Source organism: Poeciliopsis prolifica, unplaced genomic scaffold (assembly GCF_027474105.1).
Source record: "Poeciliopsis prolifica strain line A6 unplaced genomic scaffold, Auburn_PproV2 SCAFFOLD023, whole genome shotgun sequence".
Taxonomy (NCBI): Eukaryota; Metazoa; Chordata; class Actinopteri; order Cyprinodontiformes; family Poeciliidae; genus Poeciliopsis; species Poeciliopsis prolifica.
In genome coordinates this window covers 2,578,102-2,605,894 of record NW_026562398.1, presented here as the reverse complement: position 1 = coordinate 2,605,894, position 27,793 = coordinate 2,578,102, and the positions used below count along the sequence as shown (strand labels likewise).

The window sequence follows — 27,793 nt, the reverse complement described above, 5'->3', positions numbered from 1 at the left end:
AATGTGAAGAAAGGTTACGTAATTAATATGGATGCTGCGCAGATTGCTGAATGAACACTGTAGGAGAAATAGGAAAAGTAAAACAGGAGGAGAAGGACAACTGGAGAGAGCAGGGATTTTCCTTAAGTTGCCATCAGGAATCCTAAACTCATCTTGATTCAACAATGTCCTGTCATGTTTTCAGTCTCCACCTGACTAGACTCACAAAAAGTTTTAAAGGGATAGTTCAGAATATGGCGAGGTTCTGTGAAAAGGTTATAAGCAGTTTATATCATATGCGCCGAATATAACTTTCTCCCAAGAAATCTACAATCTTTCTATCACCCAAATTGTTGTTTACAAATTCCAGACCATCACACCTAAATATAAAAATAATGTGTCTTTCATAAAATACAGATTAAAACATGAGGTTATATCAACTTTTGCACTTTAAATTAAAATTGGATAATATAACAAAATTGTTATTTAACATACCAATATTTAACTGACTCATCAACTCCACTTCTAAAGATGGAGAGCAGAGATAAAGTTGAATGTGGTTCATTTTTATCGGGGACCGGATACTAACTTGCTGTTTTTAAATTTAAATCGCTAAGAAAAAAGTTATTGTGACCTGGCAATTTTTAAGTGGTCTGTTGTTGTTCAATGTTGTTAACAATGGAAGAATCACAAATTACTACAATCTGCTATTTTGTAAACCTAAAATTATATCTGACCTATCTGTTTTCAGCAGTAGGGATAGTATTTTTTTAGATGCACATTTCTTTTCTGACAGTACAGTACCTCTGATTTTCCTCTCTGACCTTTTGCTTACAAAGATTAAAGAATACACCCGTTGTGCTTTCAGTCGTTGCTTTAAGTTTAGACTCGTTAGTCCCATTTTTCTTGATTCCTTGTCTGTTTGTAATAGATGGAAAATAATCATTTGACCACAGAAATAATCCTTTTTCACTTTGGGTACTTGTAAAACAAACACCTGTTGAAACCATAAGTTTAGTTTCTTCTGATTAAAACTTTATAAACAATAGAAATAATGCGGGGAACACTGTTATAAATTAACTTCTTATGATGTTACAATGGGTTAGATATGAACTGCTTATGACATTTTAACACAAACTCCATAAATCCATGAGATTCATGAATCTTTAATTAACATGTCAAGTTGTGGGACAAAAGGACATCCTTTGCATTTTTATTAAGGAGTACATAACTTCTCTTTTCTATTTCTTATTTTACAATAAAAATTTTAATTTGTGTGCAAACTACAATAGTTTTTCACTTCCATTTGGTGAATTTGGGACTTGGTGATTTGAATAATTGATCTACCCTCCTCTTTCTTTCTTCCATTGTGTTTTCTCCTCGTTTCCCACTTACATTAAATGCAAATCAACACAAATAATCATCTCAATCACACAAATCTATACCGCATATTCTTTTTAACATGAAAAAAATACATAAACACAAAAGCTGGAAATGCTTGTGTGGCAATGCCCCACAAAATAGGCCGCATCATAGAGGGGAGCCCAGCGGACCGCTGTGGGAAGCTGAAGGTCGGGGATCGGATTCTGGCCGTTAACGGTTGCTCCATCACGAACAAGTCGCACTCGGACATTGTCAACCTGATCAAGGAGGCTGGCAACACCGTCTCACTCAGGATCATTCCGGGCGATGGTAAGGCTCTCATCTTTCGACATCACACGGATGTTTCATAATGCATCATGATGTGACTTATTCATGGTTGTAGTGGGAGGCAAAGGTCATCGATGCTTTTCAGAGACATGAGAACTTTTTTTTTTTTTTATCATGGCGTGGATCCTTTTATAAGAAGCAAGATCAATAGGGAGGAGTAAGGCAAAGTAAATTTTCCCTTTTCTCTGATTTTTGTCCATTTAGTTTCTGGATTGAACAAATTAAACACTTTCTATTCTGGTGCTAATTTCACCAACTTTCACTATTAAATGTAGTACAATATCTCAGCACAAGCAGTGTACTTTTCAAAGTTGCATGTTTCCTGCAGGTGTTTTAATGCTTGTTAAACATAACATTTTGTCAATGTACAACTACAGACTTACTATATGATACATCATCACAAAGTGGCATAAAATTATGGAATTGAAGGAATATTTTTGAGAAATGTGCTTTGTACTCGTATTATGACCACCTGAATCGATTCTTTCGGAACCAACGTTCACTCCAATTACATCTGCAGGTCTTTTGAGTTGTGTATCTACCAGATTCACACATAGAGAGATGACTGATGAATTTGTCCACTATTCTTTGAAATGACACATTGAAAAAAATATATATATATTTTCCTTTCACTACAAAATTATGCATCATATTGTAATGGTCCATCAGACAAAAATCTAACAAAATGCGCGGATGTTTGGGTTTTCATCATGACACAGTATGTAAAAGATTAGTGAGGTTTGAATAGTTTTGCAAATCGCTGTATATCATGTTCAGATAGAAATATACTGGTTCAACAGACACAGAACAGTTTAAAATTAATTTTCCAAAGACTTCGGCCAAAAGTGGTGATAAGAGTCACCATCAGTGTGAAACCTATACATACACTAGAAACACAGTCCAAGCGGGATTTGGATTGATCTCTGTAGGACAGCGAGATTAGTGAAAAGTGACTAAGGTGCCTGAGAAGAATGAAACAGGCTGATATTCTAGAGCTACAGCATACTCCTTTCAATTGAAAGTATGACACTTGTTAGACTGTAGCCTTTTTTTTTTCATTTTAACTGGTCATAAAAACAAAACAAAAAAAAAACAATGAGAGAGTGTTTTGTTACATTTGTGTTTTCCGATCCACGCAAACGGGTTCAGTGTTGTCAGTGAGCAAAATAGCAGATGACAGCATCACACACAGTTAGCATCAGATCAATACAGCTGCCTAAGGGTGATTTAAGAAACTCTTTTGGACAGTGGTATTTTGTTCACCTTAGTGCCTTTTAGAGACATCGCTCCAGGCTGATGCATTTAATAAAAACACCCACTTAATTTAACTTCTTTTCCCTCTGTTTTCAGAATCTTCCAATGCTTCTCTGCTGACTAATGCAGAGAAAATAGCTACCATAACCACCACACACACACCTCAGACCACAGAGTCACGGTAGGTCCTGATACATTTTCAAATTTTCAAATTTTATATGTAATAATAATAATAAAGTTTAATGTGGCTTGAAATATATTGCCAACATGAAATCTTTGTTTTCCTTTGGAAAGGAATCATTCGAAGTCAAAAGGTGCTCCTCCTCTACCTCCTACACAAACTCAAATGCAGGTAATTGTCAGCATTTTCAATGCAGTTAACTGATTTTATACTTGCGATTGCCATGTATATGTTAAGACATGAAGTCATGGTTTACGTTCTGCCTAAAATTATAACAAATATGTTGAATCAAGCACTCTGGAAAAACACATTCAAAATTTGTTAAAGTGTATCTAAGCCCACATAACCTATTTTTGGTTATAAATTGTCTAATTTGGTTTGTAAGGGTCCTATTTTTGTGTAGACGTGTTTAGTTTTGCAATATTTTGCCAATCTAACACTCAAATAATGTTTATCTTTCTTGTGGTGAGGAAATTTGTGAATTGTCACCTCTATAAAAGAAAAACACAAATTGCTTTATGACAACAACAGAGAGTCTCTTGAGAAGAGCATAACTTTTGTGTGGTCCATCTGTAATTTAAATACGGGACAGAAATATTCTTAAACCTTTTCAACCACAGTATATTTTACTAATCAGTAGGGGGCAGTAATACACCAAGAGATGAAGGGAGAAGTTGAAGTCTAAGAATGCAAATTACAACCATGGGATGAGTTGAACTTCCACTTCATTTAATTTTTAGCAGCATTATAAAAAAAGTCATAATGTGCACATAATGACTTGTGGTGAGTTGTTCGGGAAACTGGCATAATTTATATACTATTTAGCTGGAACATAAATTAAACTACATTTTTTTTCATTTGTTTAGATTCACAAACAAAATATACATTGTAGTTTTTACATTTGACATGTGTTAAAATGCCTGATAAGTGAGAGCGGTTATTCCATTGTTTTGCACACCAATAGAACTGATGTCATAGAAAAACATTAAATCTGTGTGACTTTGTTACTGCATTGCCCAGTGATGGCATTTCAAAGTCAAGTCAGTCATTCTTTTGGTTCTCTCATTAATGAGTTTTGCATTTATCAAAGAAACGATGGAAAGGCATATGGCGCTATCAAATCAATACAACATTTATTCAAAAAAGCTGTTTTCTTATGCTTAGAGATTAGGCTGTGATGTGTGACAGACCTTATATACACCCACATTGAAATGAACTTTTATCTAACATTTTGTTGGCTGGTCTATTTATGTTCTCACATAGAAATCTTGTGTTTGAAGCAAACTTTGGATGAGTGTGGAAACTTTGGGGTGCAGCCCTTGTGATGCCCTTGCTTGGTGATCTGTACTCTGCTCACATGTACTTCTGCATTAATTATTCATGTATTCCACTGTATTGTACTGCCATTGACATTTTGAGGGTTTTTTTGTGGAACACAACTAGATTAGTTCTGAAGTTTGGACTCATCCCTTGCTGCACAATACATAAGTCACTAGTATTTCCTAGTATTTCTTATGTATAGATATATACTTGTTCTTACACCACAGGATGCCGAGTACTATTCTGTGGACCTGGAGAGAGACAGCAAAGGATTTGGCTTCAGCCTAAGAGGAGGCCGGGAATACAACATGGACCTTTACGTGCTGAGACTAGCCGAGGATGGGGCTGCTGTCAGAAACGGCAAGATGAGGGTATGAAACTCACAAGTTCCCTCTGATTCTCTACTAAGTGCATTTTGTCAGGCTAAATTTCCTCTTTTCTCATTATTTATGAGGCCACTTTATCACTTGGCTTTCCCAGTTACTTACCCTCTCCGTTGTAGGTGGGAGATGAGATTCTGGAGATTAACGGTGAGAGCACAAAGAACATGAAGCATTCCCGAGCCATTGAACTGATCAAGAACGGAGGTCGGAGGGCACGACTTGTCCTGAAGAGAGGCGATGGATCAGTTCCTGAATATGGTAGGTTAACATGCAGCAGATGCTTTACTCCTCTTCCAGTAAAGAAGGCGGATCTTTTTTTCATGTAGTAAACTCAGTGGAATAGAAAATGTATTTCCTTGAACAGATACATATTTATTTTATATTTAACAACATTTTAGGATAATAAATGTATATTTTATGCTATAGAGCCCCATGCAGAAAACTTGACAAATCCAGCTTTTTACATGAGTACAGTTATTCAGTGGGACAAAGCTACCAATAAAAATAAATACAATTTACAGTAACGTATATGTACCACTTTCTGGCAATCCTTTATAATATTGATGCATATATAGAAATCTTTTGCCATTTCTTTTTGCAGTCTTTAGAGATCTGCGCAAAATTTTTATGGACTCTTCTCTTCAGCTTCAATTTTTTGGTTTGAGGACTTAGATGTCCATGAAAGAAGGTGGATTTTGTCTCTGTCGAGGCTTTTATGTTTTGATTTGGTCTGTTTTCTAGATCATTGCACTTATGAAAAAAAAAAAAAAAAACAATATTGATCTGAGACTGTTTTAATTTGATGATTTTTATGTTAAACTCAAGATCTTCTTGTATTTCAAGGAGTTTATTGTGCAATCTACTCATTGAGCCTTCATTGATTAAATATGCCCACAGCACTACAGATCCTCCACCGTGCTTAACAAAGGACATTAGTACGTTTTCACAAATTAATTGATCTTGACACACCTGAACTGTTGACAACTTTTTGTATCTTACCAAAGTAACTTGTATTCATATACTTATTTCTTTAGAAATGTATTTACTGAATAAATCTATTCAAGATAATATTTGAATACAAATCTTATCTTTTCAGAAAGATTAATACAAATTGTCACTGCCTTTTGACTGTTAAGTTAATGCCAATAACTGAGGAGATCTGTATTGATAAATACAGTGGGATTTATACAGGAAACTGTACAGTAAAGATGCTGCATAGATTCAACAATGCCTTTGCTCTTCGGAGCTCTATTCTCTACTGTTGTATTATTTCTCATAGTAATCCAGAGGTTTATGTTGGGGATGATTTTAAAAAATTGAAGTGAAGAATATTTTTGTCTTTCACGCCAAAATCCTTCTTCTCTCAACGGATGCACTGTAAAACAGTTTGTCTGTTCTATTTGTCTTCTTCTCTCGCCTCCTCCTTCCTTCTCTCTGATCGTCTCTTGTTGCTGGGCTCTTCCTCCTCTCTCCAGCGATGATGGCTCCTCATCTCGCTGTTGGTACATTGAGGAATGACAAGATGGGAGAGCCCTGTTTCTACCTAATGGGCCAAAATCAGACAACGGTTTGTAGTAAAAAAATAAATAAATAAACAACAACAACTCTGTCCCAGTTCACTCTCCCTGTCATCTCCCCTCTCCTCACTTTGAGTTTTTATACAGCCTTCCAGCTCATCCTGACCTGCATCCTACTTTGTTTGTGTTTGTGTGCGGATGTGTTTACGCTGTAGACATACTTTATGTCTCGTCACGCTTGAATTAAACCGTACTTATGTGCCTTCTGTCAGTCCATGTAAACCGTACCCTTTTGCCACTTAAAGAAAACATTTTTTTTTTTTTGATGGAACTAACTTGATGCCACCACTCATCACATGCTGCTGCCATAGCAACCTGTGTTATTTGACAGACATTCAGCCAAATGCACATTTTAAATTTGGTTTTGGTTTGTTTTGGTCTGCCTTTGTCATACTGTTTGGAATGACCTTCTAGGTGCCTGCTGTGTCATTGATAACCGCTGCCCTTCACTTGCTGATGTGTTGCTCCTGCTTTTGCTGATGTAACCTGTTTAAAAACCTAAACTCAACTCCCAGAAATGATTTGTAATTTTTTTTAATTATTTTTGCAAAGATTTAAATTTTAATCTGGCATATCAATCTAGAACAAGCTGCTTGTTTATTTGGAAAACATGCAGCATTTTGAAAGAACACATCTTTGCATGATATTCATAGCTGCATTGATTTGTGTTGTGCCAGAGCAAGCAATCACATAATGTAACAGAAAAGTCATCTGTGCAAGATACGGTAAATGTAACTCATATCTATTTGTACTCATCAAATCCTTTTCCTTTTTTCTTTTCCTGCAGACGGCAGCAGTGACGGGCACCCTCCCGCACCCAGGGCACAAAACACTGCGGAAGTGAGAACGTTGGCACCAAAAAGCCGATACCACACCTCATTGGAGTCCAGTTATCCACCAGACCTTCACAAACCATCACGCCTGGAGGAGGCTGCACGTGGCCGAGGTATGGACAAAAACAGGGACTGGGCTGGCTCGGATCTGATGGACTTCCACGGCCGGCAGTTTAATCCCCATCATCATCACACCTGGAATAACAGTCACAGTCAAAGTACCCTCCGACAGCAGTCTCCCGACAACAGCAACGACAGCAGCGCTGGCAACAAGAAGAGCCGAGGCCGCAAAGTCAAGAAGTCTGAATCAGAGAGCGGTATCTCCAAGCTCCTGAAAACTCTGAGGAAGGACAACTCGGGAAAGAAGACTGCTGCTGCCGAAAAACTGCAAGGTCGAGAGCTCTCGAGCAGCAGTTCTACCCTGGACAGAAGGTATCAGTTGCACCGTCGTGGCTCCCTCGATCGCTCACCAACCAGGAAGCGCAACTCGTCTCCAGATCGTCGGCGGGCGAAATCCATGGACCGCAGGGCAGAGCGTGCACACCGGGACCACACACCGGAGAAGGAGTACGATGATGGAGGTTTCCTCTCGGTCACCCCTGAGCGGAAACTCTTCGAACGGAAGCTCCTCAAGGAGTCCCAGGTAGCTGGACGAGTGAGTGAGTCGTCCACCCCGGACCGCGTCAACAACAGAGGGGATTCTCTCCCCAGAGGCCGTGCGTATGAGAAAGCTACTAAGAATGGCAATCTTCTGAGAGACTCTTCCTCGGAGAGGAAAGAGGAGAGACACCGGATGAACGGGACAATAGAGAGGCGATACAGATCGGAGCGGGACTCTTCCCCTGACAGCAACTATAGCCGGGATGAGCTGAACTATGCAGCAGCGCCCAGACTGAAGGACTATTACAGTATGATGAAGAACAACGCTGGACACAACAACGCTACCTACAACAAGACAGGACCCATCAATAACGCCGGAGGCCGCAGCTCAAACCAGATCCCTGAGCCCAAGAGAAGGCTGTACAAAGATAATTCTAAAGACCTCAGTATCTAGAGGGAGGAGAGTACCCTCACTGCTCTCTCCTCTGTCCGTGCAAACTATGTAACATGCACTGGAATTGGACTTGTAAACAATACTAACTCTTACTCTTCATTTGGTTGAATTGTTTATGAATTGATTTGATTGACTAAACTACTTGTGGTCCCATCTAGAGATTTATAAAAACAGCAGGAGTACAATCCCTCTATCAGTTTATACTGGTTGTGTTGTCATTGTTCTTGTTATTTTGAGCATAACAGAGGTTGTTGTACTGTAGTAAAGGTATTGTATGTGCCTGCATATGAAATCAGTGATATTGCTTTTTGTAGGCATTTTTGACTTTAAATATTTGTTCCCTTCAAAGGTCTGAATAATGCTTCCATTTGTGGTAAATCCTAAATCTTGAGCTTGTTTTTGAAATTGCTTTAGGTGTCCTTTTCACTCCTGAATTACCGACACGATAGCTGCTGATGGTTCACAAGAACTGTGGAAGTAAAACAAAGCTCTACATTTAAATTGGATGGTGAAACTAGAGCATTAAATTATAAATAGTAATAATATATAAAATTTCTAATTTTGCTCTATTTATTTTGAATTTCACTCACATCTTGAGTGAGCCTAATTAAATCTTTAAGGGCTGAGGTGGAAGTGTAGGCATGCTATACTTCAGTTTGTGTTGCATCATTGTTTGACAGCCCATATTATTCCTAACAGAAATTATTTTTAGTGACTCTGAGGCCCTTTCTACACTAACAGACGTTTTCTGCTGTGCTTCTACCTACCATTCATAAAGTTTTCGATTAAAAACTACAAATAAAAAAAGCACTCTAAAGCAAATATTTGTTAAATCTTCCTCTCCGGTGGAGGATATAGGAAACAATGACCTAGAGAAACACTTTACATAGACCTGATACACATTTCTTTTCTTTTAACCATGGCATCAATAGAGCCAATTAAATGTGTCTTTTTTTCAAAAGAAGGCAGAAGCTAAAGAACATATTTTCTAATTATTATAGCTTTTCCTTTTCAAATATGTTCAGCCTTATATCTCAGAGTAGATCCATTCATTCCATACATTTTTGAATAGATCTTAAGCAGTTTAGCTTTGATTTGAGTTTTTGGTAATCAGAAGGTGAGTTTTTGGTAAGAGAAAGTGAAGAATATGAAAAAGTCCAGTGTGAGCTAGAAATGTGTTTACTCTGGATATGTGGTGATTAACCAAAATTGTGAATTAGAATCTGACTTTTCAATTGCCTGCGGTTCCTTTCTGTGCTAAAAACTGTGACAACAGGGGGTGCTTATTCTTTCCCACATTGCTCTTGATTTGTCGGGACTCTCCTCCCATTCAGCTTCAAATGTAAGCTTAAGAAGATCTGAGGGCAAAGGATAAACTCAGTGAAAGGAAATGTGATCCAGTTGTTTGGAAAGAATCTTTATCCTAGTGCCGCTTTAACCAGGATTAATATTTTTAAATTGTCATTAATGCTAGTATTTTCCCCACCTGCTGGCAAAGCACAGTTACTACAACACTTAAAAGCTGTACTACTAGATACAGATAGATTTTTTAACAAAGGACAAAAACATTGGAAATATCTAGAGTAGTACAGCTGGGGCCTGAGACTTTTTGTTTTAACCAAATGACTAGTTTTGCCCTTCTTCAAACTGAAACAGCCTCTTTCAACTACATCCAGATCTGTTCATAAAAGACTGAGTTTTCCAAATTTCTCAAAAATCCTGTGTAGTAATTTAGAGAAGTCAGCAATTTTGCCATACTGCCAGCTGAAGCTGCCATAAAGTAAGTTTGTTCAAATATGCCAAAAAAAAAAAATCATTTATTATCCCTGTGCAAGATGCATGTGTAAGTTAAAATGTAGTGTAACAACCTTGTTAGGCCTAAAGAAACACTGTAATCCCCAACACTTATTTCTAGCCCAGTTCTCATATTTATTTCACTTATTGTTCATCCTCTGGGCCCTGACACGTTGAGCTGATGAGGTTTACTGGCATGGTAGCGTACAGTGAGTCCTGGTAGACAAGACAACTATTTCTGCCACTCTGAGCCACACTGTCACGCCACTGAAGTCTGACTGCTGCTTTTTCATGTTTTTGTTTTTGTGCGATTATTCTCTGTTTTATGTTTTGTTTGAAAACTCGAACTATATATTGGATGAACCACAACAAATGCATTGTTTCATCACTGGTGTCACTATGGTACTGTATCCAATAAAAACACAAAACCAAACAAAAAATGAGAGAGGGAGAGATAGAGTCACAGTTAGGAAGTTTGTCATCACCTGTAAAGAGATTTTCTCTCCCAGTGTAACTACAAGGAACTTGTCAAGGAATAAAATGTTGCCTTTTTTCTTGCACAAAACAGAAATTTATGAAGAACCTCTGCAGTGAGGAATGTGATATTGTGTTTATATCTCTGAAATGGACCTGACAATTTATGGTAAATATGTTGATTTACTCTGGGTCAGGTATATAAAGACATTTTAAAAATGAAAGACTGTATTTGGTCAATCAACAGCTGTTAAATGGTCTGAATCTCTCTATGGTTAGCCTGCCTTTGTATTATAAAGCACTTGTATGCAGTCTGTGTTCTTCAAGCATTATTTCTTGCAGTGTGCTCCAGACATAATGCTGTCTCTGTGTTGATAAAAGCAGTACATGTATATGGGCCAATCTTTTTTTATATAACTATGCATATATAAATACTACATTGTCCATAGCTTTATTTGACCCATGAAGCTATACATAACATTAGTCAAAGTAAAAGTAGATGTGGACTTATCCAGCTTCTTTTCCTTCAGATGGATTACAATGTATATGTAGCTATCAAAAGAAGTCTGTGGATGCTATTTTTATTATCAAATAAAGTTTTGCATACAAATTCAAAAGGATTTCAGTTCTCTACATAGCTGGTTGTCCCAGGAGAATTTTTTTGTTTTTGTTTTTTTTTTGTCTCTTTCAGTGAAAAAGAAAAAACACACTAAATTTATCATGAACTGTGCCATTTGTGTTATTGGAGCCCATTGAGTAGAAATTACGTTGACATTGAAAACCCTTTTCTTCTGTCTCTATAGTTTTTTTTCTGGGGCGTTGCTGCTGAAAGCATTACATTTACTTTCAAATGGATGTATCATATCCAACACTTATCATATATAAAATCCAACTGTTAGATCATTTTTTGTTAAAGAGAAACTTTATGCAGTTCCCACATTTGAATTGTACTGTAAAATGATAAGTAATGAGTCATTTTCACAATAACTCTTTGGATTTGAAGGTTCTGTTTTACTTTGAGTTCTCTAGTTCAAAATTCATGCAAGGAATAAAAAGAATATTAATCTATGAATAAATAATTTATGCATGTATAATCCCAGAGCAATGAGCTCATAATTTAGTAATGAGTTCAGTTTTATTCTTGATGTCTAAAACTATGTTAAATTATGATCCGTTCTTTACTCTTCTTTAGTTTTCTGGTAAATTATTTTAGTTATAACATCAGTATATTCTTCTGTGCACCAATTGTACTTCTCCCTATTCATAACCTTTGTTTGAAGGTCTCTTTTGGTAATATAAATAAGTATTAATCCTTAATCTTTATTAACCTTTTATTTATAAGGCAGTGTTCGTAATCAGATAAACCATGTTGTGTCATGTCCATTTATATTTATATGTATCCTTGTTAAGATTAATATCCTAATCCCTTTATTATGCTAGGATCTAAAACCGAGGTGACCTGAGACTGAAATTACATTATATTAGCTTTGCAGGCACCACATAAATAATATTTTAAATGTTATTTAAAAATTTTATATGATACATTTCTGAGGTAGACACCACCAAAGCAGGCAAAAATAGAAGTAGAAATTGACTCCAGACATAAATGCATTTTGAATAGGTCATTGACATTTATTTATTTATTTATTTGAATAATATAACTACAGTCATATGAACTTTTCCACCCAAGTTGTAATTAAAACATAAACAGGATGAGTCATTTGCAAAGTGCGATTTATTTTACGTTGCCTTGATTACATGCCTCTACATTCAAAAATAAGCCAGTATCATATAGGATCCAACTGATAGAGAATAACATTTTTCCCCTTTACTCTGAGGAAATAAATACTCATAGACTGGTAAGTTGGATATTCTGTACATACAGGAACAACTCTGTAATGGGCTGACCTTTCCTGCAACTGTCTTTAGGTTGAACCAAGTCGTTTGTACAAATAAAAAAGAGGAAGTTATTTCTGTAGACGTTAGCCTTCAGTCGTTTCCCTGGGGGAGTGGAAGTCTTCTTCTTGGTGAGTGGATTATGAAGCCTGTGCCTGTTGCTCCATTTACGCAGGAGACACAGAGCTGGAGGACACAGAGGAGGCCTCGGTTTTGGAGGCAGTGGTGGATGCTCCCTCCTCCTCTTCGAAGGGATTCTTTCCGCAGCACAAGGTGGTGATCATGCAGTGGCGGAACTGCTTGTTCAGGCAGATGTAGATCACTGGGTTGTAGATGGAGGATGACTTGGCAAAGAAAGCTGGGATGGTCATAAAGAGAGGTCCAAACTCAGAACCTTGATGTGTGAAGATGTACCAGGCCACACTGGCATACGGTGTCCAAGAAATCAGGAAGCCGATGACCATGATAATGACCATGCGGGTGACTTCCCTCTCGGCTCTCTGGGTGGTCTCAGACTCCTGCTGGGCGGCAGCAGCCTCCTTGACGGCGCAGAGCAGACGGCCATAGCAGAAGAACACAATGAAAAGAGGAATGCAGAAGTGGCAGATGAACATGTAGATAACAAAGGACTCGTTGTTGAAACCCTCCGCACGGGTATAGTAGTCGACTCCGCATGAGCACTGCATGCCCTCTGGGATGTAACGAGACCAGCCAACAAGAGGGGGGGCAGCACAGGCATTGGCCATGATCCAGGTGAAGACCAGACCCATAATAGCATGATTCTCACCGAAGCGGAAGTTGCTGATGGGCTTGCAGACAACTAGCCACCTTTCAATAGCCAGAACAACCAGTGACCAGAGACCGATTTCACCACCCAGGGTAGCAAAGTATCCTTCCAGATTGCAGCCAAGGCGCCCGAGGACAAAGTAGCCATGCATAGAGGTGTAGACCGTTGTGGTGAATCCTCCAAACACCATGAAAAGGTCAGCCACAGCAAGGTTGAGTAGGATGTAGTTTAGAGGGGTTCGCAGCTTCTTGTGTTCAATGGTGACATAGAGGGTGAGGAAGTTGATGGGGAAGCCGACGAGAATGAGAAAAAACATGTAGCAACCCAGACAAGCGTAGGCTGCTGGGTTGACAAGGTAGTACTGAGGATATTCATAAGGACTCCGGACAATACCAGTGGTATTAACCATAGGGACATAAAAATAGGGTCCCTCTGTGCCGTTCATGGTTGCGGCTTGTGGTTGCTCTCAGCCCCTCGGTGGTGTTTCTTCTGGCTGTTTGAGATTACGATGGAGATGGCCCTTGCTACAAATGGATCTGGTGGCCTCACCTGGGCTTTTAAAAGGCACATCGTGGATTATCAATTTCCAAATCTGTCAGCACAAATTGATTTAGGCCACAGTTAATATCTAATCCAGCCGTCACTGCAAACATAACTGACCACTCATCAAGATATTAAGATTACACCTGCTCATGCCTGTCTTGGGTTCAATAGATACCCACTACAAACCTTGATTGGTACCAGCTATATTGTACACAGAAATAAATGATAAACAACCAGTTTGAGTTGACATGATGATTTAAATAGTCACTTCAAATATTCTGGAAGATTCTTAAAAATCTTTAATATGTATGGTAAAATGTTGTTGATTCTGAATGCTGCACTTGCTTCAAAGAAATGAACCAGAAGAATGGGTCACTGTAGTAAATGCGAGAATATTGGCCATATCGTCCTTTTTAGCTCTATTTTCTAACTACTGGGTGGATAAATTTGAATACGTAATGTATTAAGGTGATATGTATTTGTGTAATGAGGAAGTGTCTGGGCTAAGAAGGTCAAAACCCAATATCAAAGTGTGCATAATTATTAGGGATCTCTTTAATGTGCCAAAAACAAAATCAAACTGTCTCTAAGTCTCTGTGGGATGCAGCACACTTGAAATTGGTAAGATATTTGGGTGTGATCACAAAGTCATCAGACATTTTGTAGCAAATAGTCCACAGGATTGTAACATGTTGACAAAAAAGATGCACATTTTCTGCCAAGGATTGGAAATCAAGTATGAAGCTACCTGGAATCATTATCTTCCAGTGCTGCTATATTTCAAAACGGTAACCTACTAGGAGCACTTAGAAATACAAGATGTTCAGAGCTCAAAGACGTGACCAAGGTAAGCAAGACTGAAACCTGACTGTTTCTGAAGAAGACACATCAGTTGAAGTATTTATTTGTGTTTGTCAAAATGAAAAAACATGGCAATGGGCAGTTTTCTAATGGGAGACTTTTAGTGAACAAACAGTCCTCCTCTCTGAACAGTGTCTGGGAGGCTGTGACTGCTGCTGCACAAAAAGTTGATCATCAACAAATCAATAAATTTATAGACTCCATGAATGGGAGAAAAGGACCATGGCTTCATTAGTCACTAATTTTTAAGTCTGTCATGTTTATTGGAAAATTTTAAGTTGAGTGTTTATAATTCTCCCTTAAACAGATAGAAATAATAAAAGTAAGAAGGGAAACTGTGTATTTTTTTATTTTATTGTGTAATAATTCTGATCTACCCTGCGACCTGTCCAGGGTGTAACCCGCCTCTCGCCCGGAACGTTAGCTGGAGATATGCACCAGCACCACTCCTGACCCCACGAGAGACAACAGTGTTAGAAAATGGATGGATGGATAATTCTGAACTATAAATGTTGTCCTATATCATGTAAATAAAGTAAACAAATTATTCACACCTCAGAGTCTAGTATCTCTCCTGGTGGATGGTGCGGAGTCCAGCACCGGTGCTCCCTTCTCCAATACTCCCCGAACTAAACTGCAGATCTACAAAACTACTGATGGAAAGCTTATAGTAGAGGATTAATTTTTAAATGTTCTTGCGGTTAAAATCAAGATTATGTGTCAGAAAGAGCTTGTGCTGCTTGCATTAAACACATTCGACTTTGAGTGGATTGAGTCCTCTAGAAAAGTCCTGTTAGAACCGTGTTCCAGTTCTAAGCAGCGGTACACAGCCTTCAAAGGAAACCAGAAAGCTGCAAATGCCATTAAAAGCTGCTTAAAAGTTTTGAATGCATGCAGGGGAGCTATACCACACTTTGTGTCCCACTTCCTGGATGAGCTGCCGCCTGTGACATTCAACAGCCTGGATGTCTCCAACTTACTCACAGAGCGAGGTTTGTGCCCTAAAGCATACAGTATCACGCCAAACATCCTGGGGAGGAAATGCCATATGTGCTCTGATGAGGTAAAAATAAGCCTGTTTAAAGCTTACTGTACATCCTTGTATACAGCTTCTTTGTGGTGTAAATTCAAAAAAGCTAGTATGCAGAAGCTTAAGGTTGCTTATAATGACTCTTTGATAATTCTGATCAAGAAATCCATGTTCAGCAGTGCAGATGTTTTGTATCGCACATGTCAGAACATCTATCTATCTATCTATCTATCTATCTATCTATCTATCTATCTATCTATCTATCTATCTATCTATCTATCTATCTATCTATCTATCTATCTATCTATCTATCTATCTATCTATCTATCTATCTATCTATCTATCTATCTATCTATCTATCTATCTATCTATCTATCTATCTATCTATCTATCATATTATGATAATATTATAATAACATGACAATAAAACATCATATTATGGAAGATATTTCAGCGCCTTCTGTTGTGACCATCCAACACTATTAAGCGTCATCTTTGGACAATAGTCATATTTTGTTTTCTTTACCATTTCAAAATATGTTCATGTTGTTATTGAACTCAGCTAAACTAAACTGACTGTTGTCAGAGGTTTCCTGTGTTGCACTGAATGTAGAGCAGAGGCCAGAGTGTTGCTGAGTGCTGGAGCATCTTAGCTGTTGGTAAAGAGCTCAGCACTTTCCTAATGGGTGTTGTATTAAAGAGATTTGGAGCTTATGACTGTATTCCTTTCACAAGCCTGTAATGGATTTAATGGTGCAAAGGGTCACTCTCGCTTTGTAGGATGCAGGCTTCTCAAGACGTTATACCTTCTTTGCTTTCGTCTCCTTTTTGTGTTAGTCTTTCAGAAACAAAATTAAATATTTGTTCAATGTCTCTTTTGACTGCAAAATGTAATTATTGGATTACACACTGGGTTAACCTTCTTTGTATTTTGAAAATGATTGTTTATGTTAATTAATTGTCAAGAAACGTTGATATCTTTTGTTCATTGGTAATGTAAAGAAAATGTACTGAGAACTGTACTGGGATGTTCAATACCAACACCTAACAGGTAATATATTAAAACAGTGTGATAAGCATTTGGTACTTGATATGTCAGCTGTAACTATCATAGTAGAAAAAAGAAACTGCAATGTTTTATACTCAGATTGCTATATTAAATATGCCTCATTGAACAGCCTCTCTCCCTAAAAACATTCCAATTGCTTTTGCAAATATGACGAATTGGAGCAAACCATCTTTTATTACGTTTTTCTTCTTGGACTGTTTGACGCATTCTTTCTTTCTTTATGGGAAAGTTAGAAGGAAAGTGCTTGTGAACTTTGTAAAAGGATTAGCTGTAAATAAAGGATTTATCTTTTTTTGCTTTGCTGTTTTGCCCTCAAGGTTGAACATTATTTACCTAATGTCTCTGCTGGTCTTTAAAAATAAAACACCAAAAGAACAAGAGCACCAAACAAGAGACCAAATGTAAAATGTGCTCTGTGGTGAATATTAAGTGAAACTGATAGTCTCCAAATATATATATATATTTTTATTGTCAGGTTCTATAAAAACATTATGTGCTTAACTATAGCAAATCAAATTTAAGTCATGTCTTCATAACTCAATTCAAATTAATTCATGATGCACTTCTAAAACAATTCACTTTGAGTAAGTGCTCTGTAAGAACTTTTGGGAAGAAAACTGCTGTTGAATATTATGCAGTCAAAACAACACAGAAATATGACATAAGATAAGTATTAATCAATCTGATTTTTCTGCCACAAATACAGATATTTCAAGTATGTTACAAACAAGGGCATTGGATTGTGTTCACATGCTAAAATCACACACAAACATCTTGTTTTCACAATTAAAATCCTGGTTTTTATTTAACATTACTGGCAAAATGTGAATTCAAAATATGCAACAATGTGAGCAAATAACTCCACTTTCATCAGACATGTAAATGGTCTTTGGTCTGGAAGCCTGTACATTTGTTGGTCCAGATCCAAGATGGGCATCTTCAGTATCAGTGTTTAATCTATTCAAAGTGTGAAAGTGGCTGGAAGATTCTCAGGTGTAACTTTTCTCAGGACTGAACAGTCAGATCCAAAGGTAAACTTGCTGACTTGAATATTTTCCTCTTGAGAACCTTTTGTTTCACTGCAGAATTATGATCACTTTTAATGATTAAATGTCATATAATGCTGTTTTTATCAAATGAAAATAAGTTTGGAGTTGAGGATCACAAACGTAAACAACCCTTTTATAGTGTGATAGAAATTAGTTATGAAAATAAAACAAATCCTAATATGTTAATATTAATGGTAGTGAGAGTTACAGTTGGCTTTTGTGATTTTGTTAGAGCCACAAAGCCTTGAAGATTAACCCAGATTTTATGAGAAGGAGATGCTTTGCTGCCCCCATCTGTAAATTAAAGTAATTGCAAGAATTTAGAATTCATTACCAAACATTATCTCTGTCAACATATGTCGATAGACATATTAGTCTGAACCTAATTGTGCCAGTATGATGACAGGAAACAAGTCTTTTTAATTTGTGGAGAAATTTTGACACATTTTCTATTTTTACAAAATTGTTTTAAATTAGCAACAGCAGAGGGGTTTGCAGCATGAACAGCTTGGTTTAAGGTCATGCACTGCCTCTCAACGAGACGTTAATCTGGACTTCGACAAGGATAAAACTTAATTTACTTTTTTGTGTGTGTCTCAAAAGTGTCCAGGTCTCAGACCCTCCAAAATTCCTCTTTAGCCAGTCCACAGAATATTATCAAAGCTTTAAAGAATCATTGAGATGTTTTCTGGCAAACGTTAAGACTGGCTTTTGTGGGCTATTTGGTTTTCACCTCGGAACTCTGAAATGGATGCCATAGTTTATCTTTTACAATCTCCTGGATGAAGCGTCATGAGGCTTTTAGAGTAGTTTTGATAGAACATATATTTCACTCACCACTTTTCTGTTTTCTCCATTTGTTAATACTATGGAATACCCAAAGGTATCCTAAGTCCTGAAGCTTTGGAGATTATGTTAGATATAAAAGATGTTGAATATCTTTTGATCAGGATAAGTTTTGTTGTCTGAAGTGATTTCTAGTTTTTGCTGGTCAAGAAATAATAAACCACAATAATAAGGTGTGTGGTAAAGGAAATTTACCTTAGCTTCTTAAGTATATTGTTATTTACAGTTAGTTCGAGATAACAAGCAAATACAAACTTTTTTCCCCATAAAAAGGTAGAATAATTCTATATTTATTCTGGATACTTTTGTTAGGTTTTGAATTTATTGCAATAATTTGAAACATTGAAGTGTCACATATAACCAGAAAAGAATGAGTAAGGGGAATAATTTTTAACATCACTTAAAATTAAAAACCTGTTTTCTTCCCCGTTTTCATTATGGTCTTTTTTTTTTTTTTTTTTTGAGCATTGATTAATCTCCTGAGGACTAAACTGTTCTTTGGCATTGTGAAATTTTCAAGCAATTAGTTAATTCAGTTTTCCACTATTCTGCCCATAGTTCTTTGGATTTGCCTCTGTGTTTCTGGACTGAACATCTTGCTTAGAATTTCAGACCTTGAATTTAGGTTTTCTTTCCTTTTGAATTTAAATTGATGATTATGGTCCCACTAAAAATGCTTTAACATGCAATCTTATTACCCGTAAATTGAGAGAAGACTGCAAAAGTTGAGTTTGATCAATTGAAAACATGACAAGATCGAGAAGAAAGACGTGTAAATACTAACAATGTAGCTGACAGAAATCACAAGTTTCTCAGGTATGTCAGTATCACTTTTTTTTTTTTCATATTTGGGAAAAAACTTCAGGGTTGTCCTTCACTCAGACCTAAAATTTATCTTACCCATATTTTGCTGGAGAAACTTTGACAAACGTTGGCGCAGGCTGGCTGGCTGTTAAAGATGACTGTGGTTTTTAGAGGACAAACGAGTGGGCAGAGTGTGAAGCTCTCTCACTCTGCCCACAGGAACTCTCTTGCTGAGTGACCGGTAGAGAGGAGGGAACACTGTGACCAGGACATGGCACATTCTGCACCTCCAGCTCCCACATACAGTTCACACCGCGGACTTAGACATCATCAGGCCCGTAAGAGCAAAAATAACATCAGACAATGTCCGGCATCTTTGGATCAGTTTGATATTTGAAGGAAAATATGATTTCATCAGCATTGGTCATGATGTACATAATTTATTCTAACTTTGTTTAAATACTTTTTTAAGCAAAGACAAAAAGGCAATATGTGCACAGCCATCCAAAATTAATCAGATCTACTTTATGTAAATATTTTCATTAAGTATTTTAATTTGTTAACTGGTTTTATGAAATATAACTTATTAAGGTGTCAATAGACAGATTTTACTGCTGCTGAGTTTTAAGCGCAAGACAGCCATGTTGAGATCGGGGCCTTTGTGAGGGATGAAAAAAACTGTCATGTAAGCTGTTGTTGTATGCAGTAAATTTTTCAATAAACAAATCGTCCACAAAATTTTTCACTTGCTCCTGAGGAAATACTGATGATCAAATTTTCAGATCAGATTTTTTTTCCGCCTATGGGGAAATGAAATGAGCTGAACTTCTATTTAGCTTATGAGTAGTTTCTCAGAATCAGTAAGGAGTTTTGGAAAAGTTGAAGGACAGCGCAGAGTTTAGGCTAAATTAAACTGATTAAATTGAAGTACATTAGAAGTTCTTGTGAATCAACAACATTTTAATACACAACAATGGTATAGGAGATCTGTCTTGTATTGTCATAATGAAAACAGCTAGATAACAAGGTATGCATTTCTATTCAAGAATCTTAAACGGTTCAACACTTTCTGAAAATTGTGCAAAAAATACAAAACCGTAATTTGACATGGTGTGTATTTGGGTGGAGGACATCACACGGGGCTGCAAAAGTGTACGTGATAAGCTGACCTTATTAAACACAATGTGTTTAATGGTGACCAGAAAAAAATCCTCCAACCTGCTAGTTAATTCAGTTTTCCACTATTCTGCCCATAGTTCTTTGGATTTGCCTCTGTTTTTCTGGACTGAACATCTTGCTTAGAATTTCAGACCTTGAATTTAGGTTTTCTTTTCCTTTTGTTTTATTACTATTATTATTATTATTATTATTATTATTATTATTATTATTATTATTATTGAAATTTTGCATCCTCCTCTGCCTGTATTTAGGTATTCACAAACACACCAGAGTGACAGTGTTACTTGAACATAGGCATACCTGACCTGTGTATCTCCAAAAGAAGGATTTTATTTTTACTATTAAAATAACACACAAAAACTAATAATATATATATAGTGTGTATGAACATATTTTCCAGAAAAAAAAAAGAAAAAAAAACTACTTCCAAGTTATGGCTGGTCATAAAAGAACCAATAGTGAAAAATAATAGATGAGGCACTAAATTGGTGAACCAAACTGGGTTTAAGAGGGTTCTTCTTTACTAATTCTACAATCCAATTGCTGTGCTAATATGAAGGAATTTTTCAAAATCTGTGAAACACAGCACTGATGAGCTATTATTTTTCAGAACATATTTCTAAGTCTTGCCAAATCTATTTGAACAATTGTTACACCTGTCCCTGTTCTGCTTCAGATCTGAAAAATAAAGTCTTAAAAATCAACATATCCACTGTTGCACAGTGGATATGTTCTTCTGCATACATACCAGCAGTGGGCGCTGTTTGCCTTCAGCTCTCCCCATTACAACTCTCTGTTCACAATCCTGCTTCATTATCGATTCCACAGGAATCAACTGAGGCAATGTTTGCATCTTGTTGCTGAATTAGTACCAGCCCATCTAGGCTATGTGTGGCTGGCTCTTTTTTAATGCATTATTCACATGGTCAAGGATGCTGAGCCTCTGCTGAGCGTGGACGTGCTGTATCTGATGCATGTCTGTGTTTCTAAATAAGTATCCTTCACACCACTGCTATTACTGTGTGTTGACACTGTGTATTAAATGGATCGCTTGGGCACTCCCACTTATCAAAAAAGGCTGATCTTTCTCCATAAAAGACATGTTGGACCTCTTAGTTGTTGTAAGTAGGAAGGAGATGAGGTCAGAGGTGTTGTCAATGTTTCCTTTAGTGCAGCAAATCGCATCATTCTGCATCAGCAGCATCTGATCTCAGATGAAGCCTCCATGGTCGAACTATTCTTGGCACTTGGACCTATTTTTACATCCTTGCTGAACCTTTGTATGTAATCACATGTATAACAGCTGCATAAACCACATTTGCTGGGTTGCTCTCTGTTGCCATGTTCCTTGATTAGCCTGCCTTGACTTTTTTCCTCCTTTGTTTCTTCGTGGTTTCCCACAAAGCTGAAACACACACACAGATACACAGTGGTGTTTCTGTGGCTACTTCATACCACCTATTGTTCATGTTTGACAACTGCAAAGAAATTAGCACTCTTTGGCATGATTCATCATCTTTCAATCGACTGGTTGCTAAGGCGATGAATCCGGGGTGCATGTGCGGAGCAGTGAAATCCTGCAGAGTGTGAAGAGTAATGGCTTCGGTTTGACACGCACACACACACACGCATTTTTACACATGTGGAGGGAATGTAACTACACTGCCAAGCTGATCCTGGCTGGCCCTCCGTGTTGGAGGGTTTTTCGAGAAAGCCGTCCCAGATGCTGGTGGATGAACCTCAAACTGAGCACACAAATGTCCCCCTCATCAGCATACACTTTCAGATACACGCGCGCAGATCCACACACAAGACACCTCCCACGTTCTCATCTGCACACGTTCACACAACAACCGCTTCAAAGCCACACATATTCATTGGGCCTGTCTAAACTGCTTTTATGATTTATCATTTTTCTTAGGCTGAGCTATGGATTTTGAGAGACACTGATACTTGTTAGACAGTCATTTTGTTTAGGATTTACTTCAATTTTGCCCTGACTCCATGATCTTGAGCTTACATAGACATTGTCTCTCTTTTTTGTTTTTGTTTTTATTTTGCCATTCAATCTTAGCCAACCAATGTTTCTTTTTTTAACAAATTTGTCTCCTAAGCAAACAGGGATCTGCAGTGTTGAAGTCATGGAAATGGTGGTCAAAACCCAAACTAAGATTCATATATTATTTTATCTAAAGTGAGTAGGAGCCAGTATGAAATTCAAAAGAATGATTTGCTTGAGTAAAAATATTATAGGTTTACTGCATCAGGCTTCTAAGACATTTTTTTTAAAAACAAAAATCAAACAGCATTTCTTTCTGCTATAAAATAATAAAAGTACAGCTGAAACATTTATTTAGTTACATAGAACACACAGCCTCTAAGTTTTATTGTAGTCATTCAATTCAATTTTTAGGTTTTTCAAAATCTTCAACCAAATATTCAAAAAAAGTTAATAAAACAGTTGGACTATCTGCTCAGATACTTTTCCTACAGTTGTTAATCTCATCATTTTTTTCTGATCTGTGACGAAATGTTTTTTAGTCGTGATGAAAATGATGCTATGACAGAACCTACGCAAATAACTGGGCCACTTGAAGTTTGGCAGGAAAAACTGAGAAAACAAATCCAATGCCAACCTCAAACAACGACACATAACAACAGAAGGAGCAGAACTGACGACAATAACAAGAATGTGACAAAGAAAAACTGAAAACCTCCAACTAAATTAACACCAGGTCCAAGCAAAAGAAAGAAAGTAAAACGGACCAAAGCAAGTCTGAACATAACCTAACACAGGATCATAAGCTGACACTCATCCGGCAAAATGTTACTTATGCAGCTCTGTTCAACAGTTTGCCACAATTCAGTCCAATTTTCCACTAGAGATTAGTTTTTCATGAGCTGGCATACTTGTACATTTTGAAGCCATTAATTATCAAGTCGATATAATTCAACATGATTAGCAGAGAGGAAGAGAAGATAAAAACATTGAGCAAGGCAGCACATCAGAGGAGTTGACTCTCTAAATTTGTCAAGTGTTGTTTCTAGTTTTGAGAAGTGAAGAGGGGGTAGAATTTCAAACATGTCCCTCCTAAAGAGAAGGCGGGGCCAGGACAGAGCAGAAGATGATGGATTAGGCTCCTGAGGGATGAAACTGGGAATAGACAAGAAAGGCTTTGCACTCCATCTGCTTGGGAGTCTTGAATATTATAGAAAACTCTTCACATGACCTTGATTTATCGATCAAACCTCTTCCAACATTTTTATGTAGATATGTGGAAATTAGGTGTCAGTTCTCTGTGCCAATTAATTAAATGTAACTCAAACCGTTTATTTTTCTCTCTGTCTGTCTGTCTGCCTATGATCTTTGGACATCAAAAATATTTTAGAACATCTAATTACCTAAAACAACTTCTCTCATTTACATACTAGACTCTAAGCTCTCAAGTTATTGTGGAAAACGTGGCAGAAGCATTCACTCTTCACTTATTTTTAAAATAATTTTATAGCCAAATGTTTTAAAAACTAAATCCAGTTGGGCTTTAGAGTTGAAACCCTATTGTGCCTCCACTTCCAAAAGCAAAGATGAGACCCTGATCTTCATTTCTGATCATCAGCATCAATTTTCTTATCTTTATTTTGATTTAGTTAAAAGGTATAAAATCTGAAGAACTCACTTTGCTGCTCATAAGAACTCCTGCTTCTGTCTGTTTTTCTACCACACTTACCACAGTCTCACCTCTCCAACCTCTTTTCCTCCATTTCAGTTTCTGATAACTCAATCATCTAATAATATTTCTCAGCTTGTACATTGTGTACTTGCCATGTGTCAATAGCAAGAGACTGCTGTTATGTTACCTTTGCTTCTCTCTGACACCAGGTCCAAACATGAAGGCACTCATGGCTATAAATGATCCAGTGTTGACGCAAGACTTTCTAAATTATTCATTTCAGTAGCGTGTTGACAGAGGACAGAGTATGAAAGCACAAATATCCTGTGAACCAGTTTGTGTTAAAGTTCAAATGTGTCAATAAAAAGAGAGGCAGAAGATTTTTACTGAACCAAACTAGTGACATACAAAAACACAGAAAGCCAATGATTCTTATTATTTCTAGGATATCATGCAGCTTTCACTTCCAGGTACTCTTCACATGGGTTTGAAAGTCAAAGATGCTTTGCAGAGTGCCTCCTCTGTGAGGGTGACAACTGCTTAAAGTTAAATCTAATAAATGTTTACTGCTGTTGTTCAGGTTTGACTAGTTCACAAATTGCCTTATTTTATTCACTGATTATCCTATTTAAATATTGCTGTAATGTGATTTTTTTTCACAACTAAATTGAAGATTTCACCAACTTCAAAGTTCTTTGATATGACTTACTTCAGGTTTGATTAAGTTGCTTAAATTTTTTATCTAGATCTCAATGTGGTCTCTGCAGAAAAGCACAGCTCGGTGTGAAACAACCAATCAGAGCCAGGAGGAAAACAGGGTTATTTACATATGTGGTAAATGAGCTGCAAAGTTGGGCTGTTTTGTTCATAATTAAGTTTTTGTTTGTAAAAACATAATTATAAATAAGTCAGTGATTATGGCTTGTTGTATGAAAAGTTTCTTCTGTCTGTGATTCTTTGTTCATTCCTTCATGGGAGATTGACAAGTTTGTCTTGTGACTCCAAAGATACAAGATGGTGCCTCGATTCAAGGAAAAATCTTGAACTGTAATAATAATAAACTGTTAATTTCAATTATTAATAATTACATAACCGCAAATTTCGTGGTCAACCACACTATTAATCATTGAATGTACTTCAATGTTTTTTTTTTTTTCTCACTTTTTTCACAACCAGCTGACACAACACCTCCACAAAGTTCTTTTGATCATTCAGGAGAAGGAGCTAGTCACTGTCTGCTGTGTGTGTGTGTGCGTGTGTGTGTGTTTTTGTGCTGTTTACCCAAAAACAGCACAGATTTTTGGGCAAGTAGTGTGTTAATGTCTGCTGATCTCTTGGTCCTACAATGTGCCATTCTGCCCAGTTAAACACTCCAAAAATCCAGCATCTAAGCTCTTGGCAGCAGCACAGACTCAACTCGTGCCTTATCCTGGCTTTCAATGGGCCTTCAACTACAAACGTCGGGCTCATTCATTATGTTCAATCTGTGATGAGTCTGTGTGTATAATTTAAATGTGGTCGCCTCAACACAAAAATATGATAATATGAGAAAATAATATAAAACAGCTTGCTATTCCTTTGGTTGTGACTTTGTTCACGTTCATAAAAAATCTCATGATATAAATGATACTTTCCTTATGTTAATGTCAAAAAAAGAGAAGAAGGGATAGAGAGAAAAGATGAAAGCGGGTCTATTCTTTGATTTCTCTTCAACATAAGCTGTTACAGCCTTACCGAAGGGAACAGTATGTGTAGATATACAATTATTAAAATCTAAATTTTATAGTAGTGACGAAGGGATAGCACAATTTATTTCATTAACTGTGGTGCGGTTTAGTTTATTATCAGAAGATAGTATTGTACCTTCAGTTAGACTGCAGACTTCTACATAACAAGATAGTGGTTTGAACATTTAAAATAAATCTTACAAGAATTTATGAAACATTTTTAGATTTTAAACTAAAACAGCAGCTTAATAAAGCATCTGCATCTCAATTTGTGGCAAATTATCTCATCGTGTCATAATTACTGGCATTTAGAAACATTTAAAAAGTATTTGTCGGGGCGTAGGGGGTTAGCACGCCCCACGTTTGAAGGCCTCGGTCCTCCACTCGGATGTCGCGGGTTCAACTCCCGGACCTGGCGACCTTTGCCGCATGTCTCCCCCCCTCTCCTTGCCCTCTTTCCTGTCAGTCTACTGTCAAAAATGCGAGCCACTAGCGCTGCTAAAAACTCTTCGGAGAAAAACATGGGGAAAAAAAAGAAAAAGAAAGTATTTGTCGATAACAAAAATGTAAAAATATGAAGTGTTCTTGTAAGGTAAGAGAAATGATATGGTCAGAAACAGATTGTATGATACTGTATGTAATTTCAGGCTCTTTTTCAAGTCATTCTCAAAATAGGACGTGTTTGGTTTGACAGATATGAGCAAAGGTTTGTTCTGTTCTTTGTGGGGAAAGGAGGTGGTAACAAGATGGAGACCATGAAACAACCCGACTGAAAAGAAAATGGGCTTGTATATTGTATGTAAAATAACTCCTGAAGAATGGCTCTAACAAGGTTAGGGTAACCTGATCTGTCTGCTTGTAAAGTAACTTAGTGCTTTCATCTGTGACAGCCATAGACATGTGATAAATAGCATTCAGGTATTACAGTTTTCTTTCTCCTATTGCAAAGAAGAGTGTGAAATACTACAACTGAGCCACAGAATTAGGTTTGTTATATGGGAACAAATAAGGAACTTATTAGGTGGACAAATCGGGGTCTAAAAAGAAATTACAATTACCTATTAAATATTCCTTAAATAAATTCTGATTCTAATTTAAAGAAGTTCATGAATATTTATGGTACATTAAATATAAAAAAGAAAGAAAGAAATGAATTGGGAACAAACCAATAATCCACTTAACCTCATCACTCTCTTGAGTAAATGTTTTGAAAGTGACAAAGTGATGTCAATTAAATCTACATGTCAGAAAGAGTTCAGCGTCTGTTCTTATGACTGATTATTATTATTTTTAAATCACTCATAAAAGAGGTGTTTTAATTATATTGATATCTGAACATCCAATACTCTATAAGGAATACAATATTCTATGTTAATTAATGATCAAATGATTATTTGTTAATTACATAGGTCCTAAATCATGATTCTTCTTCTTCTAAAAAAATAAATTACTTTGTAGTAGAATTTAATAAGAAGTATATAATTTGTAATATCATAGCTTAACTGGCCGTTTACAAAATATTTATTTCATAAAAATGAAAAATGTTCCAGTCCTTAATGATTAAGGACAGATAAATTAGCTATGGTTTCTTCATTTGTTCCTTGTAAAATATCCATAAAACGATGCCAAGTTTATCAATTACATTAACAAAAAAGTCTGTAAAAGTAAATACAGACAGGTTCAGTTGCATAATGCACAAATGTGTATAGATATTTGGTTGGCCTTTCTACTCAGAATCATGCCTCGAGTGGTTTGGAGGGTTTTGAGTTGCA

At 36.8% G+C, this 27,793-nt stretch overlaps 2 protein-coding genes across 24 annotated transcripts in view; one reads left to right on the top strand and one right to left on the bottom strand.

Annotated features, from left to right (window-relative positions):
• The window catches only part of LOC129370231 (membrane-associated guanylate kinase, WW and PDZ domain-containing protein 1-like), a 96,365-nt gene extending 85,189 nt beyond the window's left edge, over positions 1–11,176 (top strand). For 18 of the 23 annotated variants that reach the window (XM_055046046.1, XM_055046045.1, XM_055046038.1 and 15 more), the window contains 6 exons: positions 1,468–1,671; positions 3,040–3,124; positions 3,238–3,295; positions 4,672–4,815; positions 4,947–5,085; positions 7,192–11,176. In XM_055046046.1, coding sequence (XP_054902021.1) covers positions 1,468–1,671; positions 3,040–3,124; positions 3,238–3,295; positions 4,672–4,815; positions 4,947–5,085; positions 7,192–8,291 — 1,730 coding nt within the window. In that variant the 3' untranslated portion in view covers positions 8,292–11,176. Of the gene's footprint in view, positions 1–1,467; positions 1,672–3,039; positions 3,125–3,237; positions 3,296–4,671; positions 4,816–4,946; positions 5,086–6,302; positions 6,395–7,191 lie in introns of all 23 variants that reach the window. The other 5 variants (XM_055046053.1, XM_055046055.1, XM_055046056.1 and 2 more) reach the window with 2 other exon arrangements.
• Positions 11,177–12,276: 1,100 nt separating this feature from the next.
• Positions 12,277–13,783, bottom strand: LOC129370240 (rhodopsin). The gene has a single exon (XM_055046069.1). It carries the CDS (start codon positions 13,685–13,687, stop codon positions 12,623–12,625), a length of 1,065 nt encoding a protein of 354 aa, XP_054902044.1. The 5' UTR covers positions 13,688–13,783; the 3' UTR covers positions 12,277–12,622.
• Between the last annotated feature and the right edge of the window lie 14,010 nt (positions 13,784–27,793).

Excerpts from the sequence above, each read along its gene's own strand:
- LOC129370240 (XM_055046069.1), bottom strand. The coding sequence starts at position 13,687 with ATGAACGGCACAGAGGGACCCTATTTTTATGTCCCTATGGTTAATACC.